The sequence below is a fragment of the Salvelinus sp. IW2-2015 genome, linkage group LG20 (assembly GCF_002910315.2).
Source record: "Salvelinus sp. IW2-2015 linkage group LG20, ASM291031v2, whole genome shotgun sequence".
Taxonomy (NCBI): domain Eukaryota; kingdom Metazoa; phylum Chordata; class Actinopteri; order Salmoniformes; family Salmonidae; genus Salvelinus; species Salvelinus sp. IW2-2015.
Genome location: NC_036860.1, coordinates 17,542,843 through 17,557,934, shown reverse-complemented (window position 1 = coordinate 17,557,934; position 15,092 = coordinate 17,542,843). Strand labels below are relative to the sequence as shown.

The 15,092-nt window shown below is 39.2% G+C and overlaps 1 protein-coding gene across 1 annotated transcript in view; it reads right to left on the bottom strand.

Moving 5' to 3' along the window:
* Positions 1–11,788, bottom strand: part of LOC111981808 (glutaredoxin domain-containing cysteine-rich protein 1-like) — a 22,857-nt gene extending 11,069 nt beyond the window's left edge. The window contains exon 1 of the mRNA XM_070433680.1: positions 11,372–11,788. Within this exon, the coding sequence (XP_070289781.1) occupies positions 11,372–11,788 (417 nt within the window). The remainder of the gene's footprint in view (positions 1–11,371) is intronic.
* Positions 11,789–15,092: the final 3,304 nt, after the last annotated feature.

The following is a 15,092-nucleotide window of genomic DNA, read 5'->3' as shown; positions in this document are numbered from 1 at the left end:
CTTATTTATGGGCAGAGTGTTTTAATTGAATTGGTTAATAAACAGGAATCAAAATTCCTTTAACAATACTGAAATAGCTAACTAGCTATTATGCTAAGGCAATAATTATTTGAGGTAAAAGTTGTTGCTTTGTTTGTTGAAACTGTCACTGGGAAATGACTTTGTTAATGTTAGCTAGCTAACGTGACCTTGGTTAAAAGTTTCCTTGTGTGCCTTTTCCTGCAGATCATTCTATGCATCGTTCTGTTTGTGTCTAGCAACAGTATATGTTGAGGTAGGTACTAGCTAGCCACCTAGCAAGCTAACGATTGTCAGCTAAATTAGCTAGATAGCTAGCTAGGTTAAGTAATGTTTGAACATTGATCGTTAGCTAGCTGCTGGAGCAAAGAAGCTATCCTGTTAGCTGACGTTACCAATAACGTTAATAGTTTTTCCTGTCCGTGAACATGTTTAGGTCCTAGCCAGTTATTTACCAATCAGAGAGACATTCAAGTCTTACCTAGCTACGACTCCTATTTAGTTGACTAACGCTAGCTGTAAACAGCCGAGTTTACTTACTATTACAATAGGCTTTGATGAGCAGAATAACTAGCTAACTAGCTAATCAACGTTAGTATTTTAAACCATCCAGTCCTATGATTAAGTGTCTATAATTTACAAAGTGTACATTTTTTCTGGCAGTCATACCATACCTCATCTGACATAAAAAAAAATATATATATAGAAATAGATCAAGAATATCCACCTGTAATCTGCCAAAACAGTACAACCCCGATCAAAGTAAGTACAGAATATTTTGTTGTTGTACATTTAGCCTTTTCTCAATATTGTAATAGCATGATGTTCTACTGGAAACCTGTCTTTATCTATGTGCCAACACAAATGACTAAGTACTCACACAAATGACTAAGTACTTACACAAATGACTAAGTACTTACACAAATGACTAAGTACTTACACAAATGACTAAGTACATACACACATGACTAAGTACTTACACAAATGACTAAGTACTTACACAAAATGACTAATTACTTACACAAAATGACTAAGTACTTACACAAATGACTAAGTACTTACACAAATGACTAAGTACTTACACACAAACTAAGTACTTACACAAATGACTAAGTACTTACACAAAATGGACTTAAGTACTTACACAAATGACTAAGTACTCACACAAATGACTAAGTACTCACACAAATGACTACGTACTTACACAAATGACTAAGTACTTACACAAATGACTGATGATCAGCTGAGAGAAATTTATGAAAAGATTGTGGGAGCTGTTTTGTTTTACTTTAGTGCATCCTTTTACATTATCAATCATAATCTGCTGCTGGAAAAAGATGTGTTGTGGCTTCACATCCCCTCCTATATTGTGGATCAAGAGTGACACCTTATGGAACAGTGGGTACTGTGAAGAGACACACACACTGGCACAGACACACGTATTCCCACACACATGATAACATACAGACACGTACGCATGGATTTTGTGTTGTAAATATGTGGTAGTAGATTAGTGGGCTGATTGCACACACTTAATGTGTTGTGAAATATGTTTTGCAATGTATTGTAATGTTTTAAAAATTGTATATAACTGCCTTAATTTTGCTGAACCCAAGGAAGTGTAGCTGCTGCCTTGGCGGATGTGTTGTTGCCTACCCTCACCACCTGGGGGCAGCCCATCAGGAAGTCCAGGGGACTTCTAGGTAACCCTGGATTGTAAACTGTCATGGTCAAAACATAATGATACAACATAAGCTAAGATGGGGAGAAGTCTGTCTATAATAAAGTGTGGCTATGCCTTTTAACAACACTATCAACAAGGCAGGTCCCACAGGCCCTGGTTTTGTCGCACCTGGACTACTGTTCCGTCGTGTGTTCAGGTGCCACAAAGAGGGACTTAGGAAAATTACAATTGGCTCAGAACAGGGCAGCACGGCTGGCTCTTAATGTACACAGAGAGCTAACATTAATAATATGCATGTCAATCTCTCATAGCTCAAAGTGGAGGAGAGATTGACTTCATCACAACTTGTTTTTGTAAGAAGTGTTGACAGGCTGAATGAACCGAGGTGTCTGGTTAAACTACTAGGACGCAGCTCGGACACCCATACATACCCCACAAGACATGCCACCAGAGGTCTCTTTACAGTCCCCAAGTCCAGAACAGACTATGTGAGGCGCACAGTACTACATAGAGCCATGGCTACATGGGACTCTATTCCACATCAGGTAACTGATGCAGTAGAATCAGATTTAAAAACAGATAAAAAATACACCTTATGGAACAGCGGGGACTGTGAAGAGACAAACAAATACTGTACGTCCAGACTAGAGGTCGACCGATTAATCGGAATGGCCGATTAATTAGGGCCGATTTCAAGTTTTCGTAACAATCGGTAATCGGTATTTTTGTGCGCCGATTTGCCTATTTTTTTATCTTTTTTTTACACCTTTATTTAATCTTTATTTAACTAGGCAAGTCAGTTAAGAACACATTCTTATTTTCAATGACGGCCTAGGAACGGGGCGGAACGACAGATTGTTAACCTTGTCAGCTCGGGGGATCCAATCTTGCAACCTTYCAGTTAACTAGTCCAATGCTCTAACACCTGATTACATTGCACTCCACGAGGAGCCTGCCTGTTACGCGAATGCAGTAAGCTAAGGTAAGTTGCTAGCTAGCATTAAACTTATCTTATAAAAAACAATCAATCAATGACTGTCATTGCTCCAATGTGTACTTAACCATAAACATCAATGCCTTTCTTAAAATCAATACACAAGTATATATTTTTAAACCTGCATATTTAGCTAAAGTAAATCCAGGTTAGCAGGCAATATTAACCAGGTGAAATTGTGTCATTTCTCTTGCGTTCATTGCACGCAGAGTCAGGGTATATGCAACATTTTGGGCCGCCTGGCTCTTTGCGATCTAATTTGCCAGAATATTACGTAATTATGACATAACATTGAAGGTTGTGCAATGTAACAGGAATATTTAGACTCATGGATGCCACCCGTTAGATAAAATATGGAACGGAATAAACGTTTTGTTTTCGAGGTGATAGTTTCCGGATTAATCAAAGGTATATGGTTTAGAGAGAAATAGTCGACGCGTTATAATTCCTGTAATAACTTGCGGCTGAACTTGAAAGGGGTTCCTTCGTTATTTTACCGTTCATGTCTTCCATAGAGAATGTCTTGATCTAGATTCAATGAGGTCGTGCAGGCTTAAACCGCCTCGGCGTTTTGATACCGGTGTAAATCTCACTAGATAAGGTAACGTTTGTCAATATTTTTATAAATCCACTCTACAAAAATATGATCTTCGCTTATATTTAGCCAATATTGATCAGAGTTACCTTGTCTTATGGATATCTCACAGTTATAAAATTGGCAAGGGGTGTGAGCCTACACGAAACACAGACCTATTTAAGTGAATCTAAAAAATATCCTATGGAATAAATGAAGGAACCGCTTTCAGATTTTGCTAGAAGGTGTCATGAGAATTATGACTCGACCTGGTCGTCAATTCTTACCATGCCCATTATTAAAATAGGATTTTCCTGCATATAGAAATTACAGTTTTTGTTTTCAACATTCATCACAGGTAACTTAAACTCTATTTTATTCAACAGTTGAGAGTTGTCTCCTAAGCAGCCTCTTCAGTATCATTGTCACTTCAGAGCTGTGTGTGTGTGTATTTATGTATTATATTAAGTTAAAATAAAAGTGTTCATTGTTATTCAGTATTTGTTGCAATTGTCATTATTACAAAAATGTGTGTGTGTGTATGATATACAGTGGGGAGAACAAGTATTTGATACACTGCCGATTTTGCAGTTTTCCTACTTACAAAGCATATAGAGGTCTGTAATTTTATATATAGGTACACTTCACTCTGTGAGAGACGGAATCTAAAACAAAATTCCAGAAAATCACATTGTATGATTTTTAACCTCTAACGAGTCACAAACCCGGATCCAGGATCCCCCCATCAAAAAAGCTGACTAGCATAGCCTAGCCTAAAGCTGGGATATCATATAATAAAATGTTCATGAAATCACAAGTCCAAGACACCAAATGAAAGATACAGATCTTGTGAATCCAGCCATCATTTCCGATTTTTAAATGTTTACAGGGAAGACACAATATGTATTTCTATTCGCTAACCACCAAGCAAAAGACACAACTTTTTTTTTTCCACCATTTTTTTCCTGCATAGGTAGCCATCACTAATTCGACCAATAAAGATATAAATAGTCACTAACCAGAGAAAACTTCATCAGATGACAGCCTGATAACATATTTATTGTAATGCATATGTTTTGTTAAAAAATTGCATTTTCAGTATGAATATGTATGAATTCCATTTGTAGTCGTCTGGATAAGACGTGCTAAATGACTAATGTAATGTAATGTATAATCACAGTTCTACATTGAGCTGCAATCTGAAATAGCGTCGATGCAGGCAGAATAATTACAGAGACCAACGTCAAATACCTAATTACTCATCATAAAACATTTCTGAAAAATACACACAGCGTACAGCAAATGAAAGCCCAACATCTTGTGAATCAGCCAATGATGTCAGATTTTTTAAGTGTTTTACAGCGAAACACAAATATAGCATTATATTAGCTTACCACAATAGCCAGAAACAACCGCATTTACCAGCAGCAAAGGTTAGCGATGCGTAAAAATCCAGCAAAAGAATATATATTTGACTAACCTATCCTTGATAACTTCATCAGATGACAGTCCTGTAACATCATATTACACAATGCATATAGGTTTTGTTCGAAAATGTGCATATTTAGCGAGCACCAAATCGTGGTTATACAATGTGATCAGTGGCAACAGGTCATGCATTCTGGCCGGCCATCTTGGAAAGGCACCTAATCTAATATAAATAATCGTAAACTTGACTAAAAAATACAGGTTGGACAGCAAATGAAAGATGCATTAGTTATTAATGCAACCGCTGAGTTAGATTTTTAAAATTAACGTTACTAGACATACAGTGTGCGTTACAGCCAGACTAGTGCCGCAAAATGGCGGACAAATCCGTTTACATTTTTCCACATAAATACGGAATAACATCATAAATAGCTCTACTTTTGGACGAGCTTCCATCAGAATCTTGGCAAGGTGTCCTTTGTCCAAAAGAATCGTTGCTTGGTTGTAAACGTTGTCACGTTCCTGACCTGTTTTATGTTATTTTGTATGTGTTTAGTTGGTCACTTTTCTCATTGTATAACCACGATTTGTGCCGCTAAATATGCACATTTTCGAACAAATCTATTGTATTGTGTAATATGATGTTGGACTGTCATCTGAAGAAGTTTGAGAAGGTTAGTGAAAAAATTAATATCTTTTGCTGGTTTATTCGTTATCGCTATTGTTGGCTTGAATCAATGCTGTTGTGTGGTTCGCTATTGTAGTAAGCTAATATAATGCTATATTGTGTTTTTGCTGTAAAACACTTAAAAAATCTGAAATATTGGCTGGATTCACAAGATATCTTGTCTTTCATTTGCTGTATTTTTCATAAATGTTTTATGATGAGTATTTAGGTAATTCACGTTGGTCTCTGTAGTTATTCTAGTTGCTTTGGTGAGAGTTGTGATGGTGGCTGCAATGGTCTATGATTTATACCTGAAATATGCACATTTTTCGAACAAAAACATATGCTATACAAATTATGTATCAGACTGTCATCTGATGAAGTTGTTCTTGGTTAGTGGCTATTTATATCTTTATTTGGTCGAAATTGTGATAGCTACTACCTATGCAGGAAAAAAATGGTGGGAAAAAAAAGTTGTGTCTTTTGCTATCGTGGTTAGCTAATAGATTTACATATTGTGTCTTCCCTGTAAACATTTTAAAATCAGAAATGATGGCTGGATTCACAAGATGTGTATCTTTCATCTGGTGTCTTGGACTTGTTGATTTAATGATATTAAGATGCTAGTATTTACCTTGTGACGCTATGCTAGGCTATGCTAGTCAGCTTTTTTACTGATGGGGGTGCTCCCGGATCCGGGATTGTGTGCAACTAGAAGTTAAACATCTCCAATCCAAAATCAAATCGGCTTTCTATTTCGCAACAAAGCCTCCTTCACTCACGCCGCCAAACTTACCCTTGTATAACTGACTATCCTACCGATCCTCGACTTCCGCGATGTCATCTACAAAATATCTTCCAATACTCTACTCAGCAAACTGGATGCAGTCTATCACAGTGCCATCCATTTTGTTACCAAAGCCCCTTATACCACCCACCACTGCGACCTGTATGCTCTAGTCGGCTGGCCCTCGCTACATATTCTTCGCCAGACCCACTGGCTTCAGGTCATCTATAGGTCTATGCTAGGTAAAGCTCCACCTTATCTCATCTCACTGGTCACGATAACAACACCCACCCGTAGCACGCGCTCCAGCAGGTATATCTCACTGATCATCCCCAAAGCCAACACCGGCTTTGGCCGCCTTTCCTTCCAGTTCTCTGCTGCCAGTGACTGAAACGAATTGCAAAAATCACTGAAGCTGGAGACTTATATTTCCCTCACTAACTTTAAACATCAGCTATCTGAGCAGCTGCTGTACATAGTCCATCTGTAAATAGCCGACCCAATCTACCTACCTCATCCCCATATTGTTTTTATTTACTTTTCTGCTCTTTTGCACACCAGTATCTCGACTTGCACATCATCATCTGCTCATTTATCACTTATCAGTGGTATAATCTGCTAAATTGTAATTACTTTGCTACTATGGCCTATTTATTGCCTACCTCCTCCATTTGCACACACTGTATATAGACTTTCTTTTTTTCTTTTGTGTTATTGACTGTACGCTTGTTTATTCCATATTTAACTTTGTTGTAAATGAGAATTTGTTTTCAACTAGCTTACCTGGTTAAATAAAGGTAAAATAAAATAAAAAAGTTTATTTTATTTTATGGAAGACGACTGATCAAATATTTTATTATTCAAATGTTTTTTTATGTAATTTTTTTATGTTAAAATACCTTACACATTACACATTTAGTAAGGACAGAATTAGCATTCCAAACTGGTCATTTTTCACGCGATTGTATTTGGAAATTTGCGAAAGGCAAAATGTCAACCGCAACCAACCATAGACATATTATCCATAGATGGCAGTTCCCATTGAAGTCAAGACTGGCAGCCATTGCTAGTGTACCCATGAGTTTAACTTCTTCAGGATTGGTGGGACGGTTGATCTAACATAGGCTAATATGATTAGCATGAGGTTGTAAGTAACAAGACATTTTCCCAGGATATAGACATATCTGATATTGGCAGAAAGCTTACATTTATGTTAATCTAACTGCACTGTCCAATGTACAGTAGCTATTACAGTGAAAGAATACCATGCTATTGTTTGAGGAGAGTGCACAGTTTTGAACATGAAAAGTTATTAACCTCTTGACGCTAGGGGTCAGATTTTTTAATTTTTTTAATAACGTTCCCAAGGTAAACAGACTATTTCTCAGGTCCAGATCGTAGAATATGCATATAATTTACAGATTAGGATAGAAAACACTCCAAAGTTTCCAAAACTGTCAAAATATTGTCTGTGAGTAGAACAAAACTGATTCTGCAGGCGAAAACCTGAGAAAATCTAAACCGGAAGTGATTTTTAAAATGTTTAATCTGTGTTTCCTGGCCCGTCTTTCTTCCATTTAAAGGGGTATCAACCAGATTCCTTTTCCAATGGCTTCCTCAGGCTGTGACCAGGCTTTAGACATAGTTTCAGGCTTTTATTTTGAAAAATGAGCGAGATTTTTCAAATGTAGTCAAGTGTCCTCAGAATAGTTCCTGCGCGCGAGAGTTGCGCTCCATTTCCTTTTTCTCTCTTATTGAGTAGGTTACGGTCCGGTTGAAATATTATCGATTATGTTTGTTAAAAACAACCTGAGGATTGATTATTAAAAACATTTTACATGTTTCTACGACCATTACAGATACTTTTTGGAATTTTCGTCGAACGGAACGAGGCTTTGGTTTTCTGAACATAACGCGCAACCCAAATGGCGTTTTTTTGTTATAAAAGTAATATTTATCGAACAAAAATAACATTTGTTGTGTAACTGGGAGTCTCGTGAGTGCAAACATCTGAAGATTATCAAAGGTAAGTGATTCATTTTATTGCTTTTCTGACTTTCGTGACCAAGCTAACCAAGCTAATATAAGGCTAGCTGTTTTAGCATTGATTGATATACTCACAAAAGCTTAGATTGCTTTCGTTGCAAAGCATATTTTCAAAATCTGACACGATAGGTGGATTAACAAAAAGCTAAGCTGTGTTTTGGTATATTTCACTTGTGATTGCATGATTATAAATATTTTTAGTAATATTTTTGAATCTGATACGTTTGGGAATTTTCTTCTGGCTTTCAGGACCGGAACGAGGCTGTAGTTTTCTGAACATAACGCGCAACCCAAATGGCGTTTTTTTGTTATAAAAGTAATATTTATCGAACAAAAATAACATTTATTGTGTAACTGGGAGTCTCGTGAGTGCAAACATCCGAAGATTATCAAAGGTAAGCGATTAATTTTATTGCTTTTCTGACTTTCGTGACCATGCTAATTTGGGGCTAGCTGTTCTAGCATTGATTGATACACTCACAAAAGCTTGGATTTCTTTCTCTGTAAAGCATATTTTCAAAATCTGACATGATAGGTGGATTAACAACAAGCTAAGCTGTGTTTTGGTATATTTCACTTGTGATTGCATGATTATAAATATTTTTAGTAATATTTTGCGCCCTGCCAGCGGTTGTTTAGGAAAATGATCCCGTAAAAGGGATCCGTAGCGCAGAGAAGTTAATAAACAAATTAGGCACATTTTTACAGTCTTGATACAACATTTTGAACAGAAATGCAATGGTTCATTGGACCAGTCTAAAACTTTGCACATACACTGCTGCCATCTAGTGGCCAAAATCTAAATTGGACCTGGGCTGGAATAATACATTATGTCCTTTCTCTTGCATTTCAAACATGATGAAGTTTTTTCTTTGTAACCTAATGTGTTATATTCAACATGTCCCTGATTGAGTCTGTAATACCAACATGTTTCAGGCAGACCATCATAGTCCCTGTGCCCAAGAACATGGAGGTAACCTGCCTAAATGACTACAGACCCGTAGAACTCACATCTGTAGCCATGAAGTGCTTTGAAAGGCCGGTAATGGCTCACATCAACACCATTATCCCAGAAACCCTAGACCCACTCCAATTTGCATACCGCCCAAACAGATCGACAGATGATGAAATATCTATTGCACTCCCCACTGCCCTTTCCCACCTGAACAAAAGGAACACCTATGTGAGAATGCTATTCATTGACTACAGCTCAGCGTTCAACACCTCAAAGCTCATCACTAAGCTAAGGATCCTGGGACTAAACACCCCCCTCTGCAACTGGATCCTGGACTTCCTGACGGGCCGCCCCCAGGTGGTTAGGGTAGGTAGCAACACATCTGCCACGCTGATCCTCAACACTGGAGCCTCCCAGGGGTGCGTGCTCAATCCCCTCCTGTACTCCCTGTTCACCCACGACTGCATGGCCAGGCACAACTCCAACACCATCATTAAGTTCGCAGACGACACAACAGTGGTAGGCTTGATCACCGACAACAACAAGACAGCCTATAGGGAGGAAGTCAGAGACCTGGCCGGTTGGTGCCAGATAATAACCTATCCCTCAACGTAACCAAGACTAAGGAGATGATTGTGGCCTACAGGAAAAGGAAGACCGAGCACGCCCCATACTCATTGACGGGACTGTAGTGGAACAGGTTGAGAGCTTCAAGTTCCTTGGTGTCCACATCTTCAACAAACTAGAATGGTCCAAACACACCAAGACAGTCGTGAAGAGGGCACGACAAAGCCTATTCCCCCTCAGGAAACTAAAAAGATTTGGCATGGGTCCTCAGATCCTCAAAAGGTTCTACAGCTGCAACATCGAGAGCATCCTGACTGGTTGCATCACTGCCTGGTACGGCAATTGCTCGGCCTCCGACCGCAAGGCACTACAGAGGGTAGTGCGTACGGCCCAGTACATCACTGAGGCTAAGCTGCCTGCCATCCAGGACCTCTATACCAGGCGGTGTCAGAGGAAGGCCCTAAAAATTGTCAAAGACCCCAGCCACCCCAGTCATAGACTGTTCTCTCTACTACCGCATGGCAAGCGGTACCGGAGTGCCAAGTCTAGGACAAAAAGGCTTCTCAACAGTTTTTACCCCCAAGCCATAAGACTCCTGAACAGGTAATCAAATGGCTACCCAGACTATTTGCATTGTGTCCCCCCCCCAACCCCTATTTTTACGCTGCTGCTACTCTCTGTTTATCATATATGCATAGTTACTTTAACTATACATTCATGGACATACTACCTCAATTGGCCCGACTAACCGGTGTCTGTATGTAGCCTCGCTACTTTTATAGCCTCGCTACTGTATATAACCTCGCTACTGTTATTTTTCACTGTCTTTTCACTGTTGTTTTTATTTCTTTACTTACCTATTGTTCACCTAATACCTTTTTTGCACTATTGGTTAGAGCCTGTAAGTAAGCATTTCACTGTAAGGTCTACACCATTATATGGATTTATTCAACTTTTTAAAGTGTACATTTTCCAAAGGTCTGCATCATTGGCTTGTAGGGTATGTGTGGAAGCCTGGAGATGCTAAATATGTTTATGTTCATTAACGGTCAATTACCACGAGACCAACAGTTATTTGCTTGACAATCACAGGGTGACGAAATTTCGTGACCGCCACAGCCCTAGTATTGACGGAGAAAAAAAGGCGGGAAAAACTCACTTTAACATGCATTGGCCATTCAAAACTAATATAGCCACGAATATAGTCCCATCATACCACTCCAGTATCAGCAATTTGAGGGTTTTCTGTATATTTTATATCTACTCCTTTCACAGGCCTCATTCCATTATCACCAACTGGAGCTCTAGATGTAGGATCTTAATTTGATCACAGCTGCATCTGTTGTCAAACTGTGAAAGCTGTTCTGACTTTGTGGCTGTGTTAGCTCGTGGAATATCTAGTGGATTGCTAAAATACTACACTAAAATACTACAAATGTCACTTTATGTGAGAAAACAAGCACTGAATAGTGTAGATAATGATTGTACCATCAAAATATTGTTTTTACAACTGTTTGAAGCCAACCTAAACCTAAAGTAATATTAGTTTTTAGTCCACCAGCTTCAAACACCTGTAAAAACTGAGAACTATGATAACACTGAAAATGTACAATACATATTCATCATACTTGAAGTGACCTAGATCACTTACCCCACATGCATTAGGGAGGTTTTCAAATAAGACCTGACCTGCACTGACTTTGTGCTTGACCCCCCTTACAGTCCCATTTTTGCTGAGGATGTTGACATGCTTGTGGCTAATCGGTGCTCTGTCCTTTGAGGCCCCAGCATACATGAGCAAATCATCCCGCTCGCTCTTGCTATCATCCAACTCGGAGCCCAGAAACCCATGTAGAAAACCATGTCCGTTAGCATCTCCACTTGTGGAAGGCGTACTGGCCCGGTCCACATCTGAACTACTGGTACAATCTGAATCCAACGAGTCAGATGGCCCCCTATCTTTAAAAATCTCCTTCAGCACCCGACCACTGTTCCCCGAAGCCACGCGGAACCTCACCCGCTTCTGGGGCTTCTCTTCGTCCGGCGGTGTCAACATTGTCTCCTCCATTGAAAAACCCAGTAGTAGATTACATGGTCCAGAAAGGTGCTTTGCAGTCCCCTTCTTATTTTCAATCAAAGCTTAACATAACCGCCTAGACTAGACTCACTATTTTTTCCTCATGGATTACTAGAGAGTAATCCTCAGAGTTTGAAGAGGTCTAAAAAAGACTGCCTCACTCTTGGAGTTACAGGACCAGTAAGTAATGCATGCATTTCTACCATGGTAACAGAGAAATCGACCTAAAGTAAACCGATAGCCCCTGCTGAATAATTCATCACACTTTGCACCGTTTTCTTAGAAGCTTTGACAAAACAGCTTTGAGCAAAACATGCCTTTTTTATGGGGTACATCAAACAACAACATTCTTTTTTCATTTTTCTTTGTAAAATGAATCAGTAAAGCAATAGGGTAGCTTATCTGATGGTCACAATTGGATATTCATCAACACTATGACTGTTGCAGTACTGTTTCGGGTCTCTAACCTGTCTCCAGCCTGCCAAAATTGGACAAAGTAACTTTTCCCTGAACAAGGTAAACTTAACATTGGACTTGTGTGACTGATTTTCAAAAGGGATCTGATTTGAACCGGTCATCATTCATTACATATTGTGTCTGTTTAGGAAAAACTTCCAATCTATTGTCTTACAGACGTCCCAAGTCTCCAACATGCACCCTGGATAAGCAAAATTGTGGCCATTGAATTGTGTGAAGGCCGGGGCATTGTGCTTTTCAGTAAGTACCTCCTCACAATTCAGTTTTTACTGCATGAACACACCTGTTGAGCATGAATGAATGACATAAGGGGACGTCCGTTCATCCTTTGTCCTCATTGGTCTACATTTCCCTCCCTTTGCACTCTGGGGGAAGCAAGGCCGCTATTACACATAACGTAGAGCATGTGGCAGGGACAGGTGTTCGCCGAACACCTCTCACACAACAGTAGTGGACCAGACCATATAATGTGTCACGGCCACACAATACCACATCGTGTCTGCAGAGACACCTCAGCCAGTTATTGTGTCCCAGGTGATAAAGTGTCTCCCTGGAAATGTGACACGTCAGCTATAGCCTTAACAACACCACTCTGTTTGAGTGGCACAGGTTAGCCTCTAAAGTAAGCTGGGCCCTGCCCCCTCCAGCCCGTGCCCAGCTGTCCACCTCATGTCTTGATGAGGGGAGATAAGACAGACAAAGGGAAAAGTGCGATGGCTCAAATTAGGATCTACTGGCGCCTCAAAGGCAGAGTACTATTAGATCGGATGTGTTGCCAACAACTTACTGCAAGCATCTGAGATTATCCATGCACCCACTGTGCACAGACGTGAGTTCAATAACAAGCCAATATTTGATTGAGCTGTTAACTAACGTGAATTCGATGTGAAATCAACAAAACTTCCAGCCATTTTGGTTAAAAGTGGGTGGGGAAAAAAATGGTATGATATTTTGCAAACCTAATAGGTCTTCCATGTTCATACAATGTCATCACATGGACAATTTGCATAATTTTTTATTGAAATGACATGGGCCGTTATGGTATATTATTAGCCTAGACACAAAGTGTCCCTCCCTCTACATTCAACGGGAGCGTCTTTCCCTCTAAATGTCATGTTGGTTCACGAATGTACACAGCCGCAACAGTTGCAACTACGATTTGTCTCACTGCCTCTATGTCTTAGTTAGATCTATTGTTTGATGAGCATTGTAATTATGTCATTTTATTGTAACTGTAATATTTCATTTTAATACGTTTCAGAAAATATTTTGGGTTATTCAATTAACCAACTATACTCACAATATTGAACAGATGAGTGTTGCCTCATTTAGGGCTTGTGTGAGATAAACCATGTGCCATGTATCAAAGTGAAAGAGACTATAATCAATAATATCTATTATACTTGACTATACAGTGATCCCTCGCCACTTCGCGGTTCACTTATCGCGGATTCGCTATTTCGCGGATTTTCATAATGCATTTTTTTTTTTTTTTGGTGCATTGTGCTCTGCATTCTGATTCGCTAAAAACTCACTCCCGCTTCTTGTATCAAAACATGCTACGAATTGTGCTATCATTTTGTCGTCTCGTGCAGTTATGTGTACGTACATAAAACAGCTTGGCAAATTTACATTAAGTTGGCCAAATTATCTTGTAATTTCGAACATCTCCTAAACCCATAATGTCGACGAAACGGCCTACACGTGAGTCACTGTATTTGTATACATGTAATAGTTGCTAATTGTAAAAAAAAAAAAAGTTTTCTATTTCGCGGATTTCACTTATCGCGGGTCATTTTCGGAACGTAACCCCCGCGATAAACGAGGGATTACTGTATACTGTATTTTCTATTCTATTCTATTCTATTCTATTCTATTCTATTCTATTGCAATCAATTCCATTCTATTTTAGGTGTTAGGAGTCAAAGTCTGCATTCACTCAAAAGTCCCCTTTAGACAGCAATCAACCTGATCCATCCCCTAAAGGATAATGTAACGATGTCCACCAAAGGGCAGACTGGAATTACATTTGCCATGGAATGTCAGGCTGACCCATCACCTCCCAAAGGGCCAGAGAGACAAGGACTGATGGTTGTATCTATGAGCCTGGCTCAGCTCACTCCATGGGGCTGAACAAGGGATGAATCTCCCTCAATGAGAAAATCGTTCAAACCCACTGAACAGGAGCTAGAAGAGAACACCCTTTTCCTTTCCCATATCGGTGAGAGACAACCATACTAAGAATCGGGAAGAGACTAAAATGCCAAAGATTTTCACCATGCATGCATGATGCCTCTAGCCTGGTTCCAGATCTGTTAGTGCTATCATGTCAACTCATTGTCATTCCAAACATTGGTATGGCAAGGAGTGGCACGATGGCACAGACTGGTTCCCAGGCTAGCATGCATCATGTTGTAGTATACTTTTTTTACTCCTTAAAATGAATATCTTAGGTGTTTGTATCTCAGTCCTCTTGATATTCACATATTTATTAAGATCATTTGTCCTTCACTCCCTTACATTAGTTCAGCTCAGTGCTTGTCATTTACTGGGTGATTCTTATCTGATTATAGAGTAAGCTGTGAAAATAGAAGCAGCGTCCAGTGAACCTTCTACAAAGAGCTCTGAAAAGATGTGGCTTCCCATGTGTATGCATTACCATCACTAATCAATCTCAGGGAATGCAGAAAATAAAAAGTGAATCTGTTATCGTCATCATATAATTATACTTTACATTTTATCAGAAAAAAGCTTATATGGTTGTTTACCCTTTACAGTCTATCCTAATCATAACTGGCAAATGTAATGTAGTAAACAC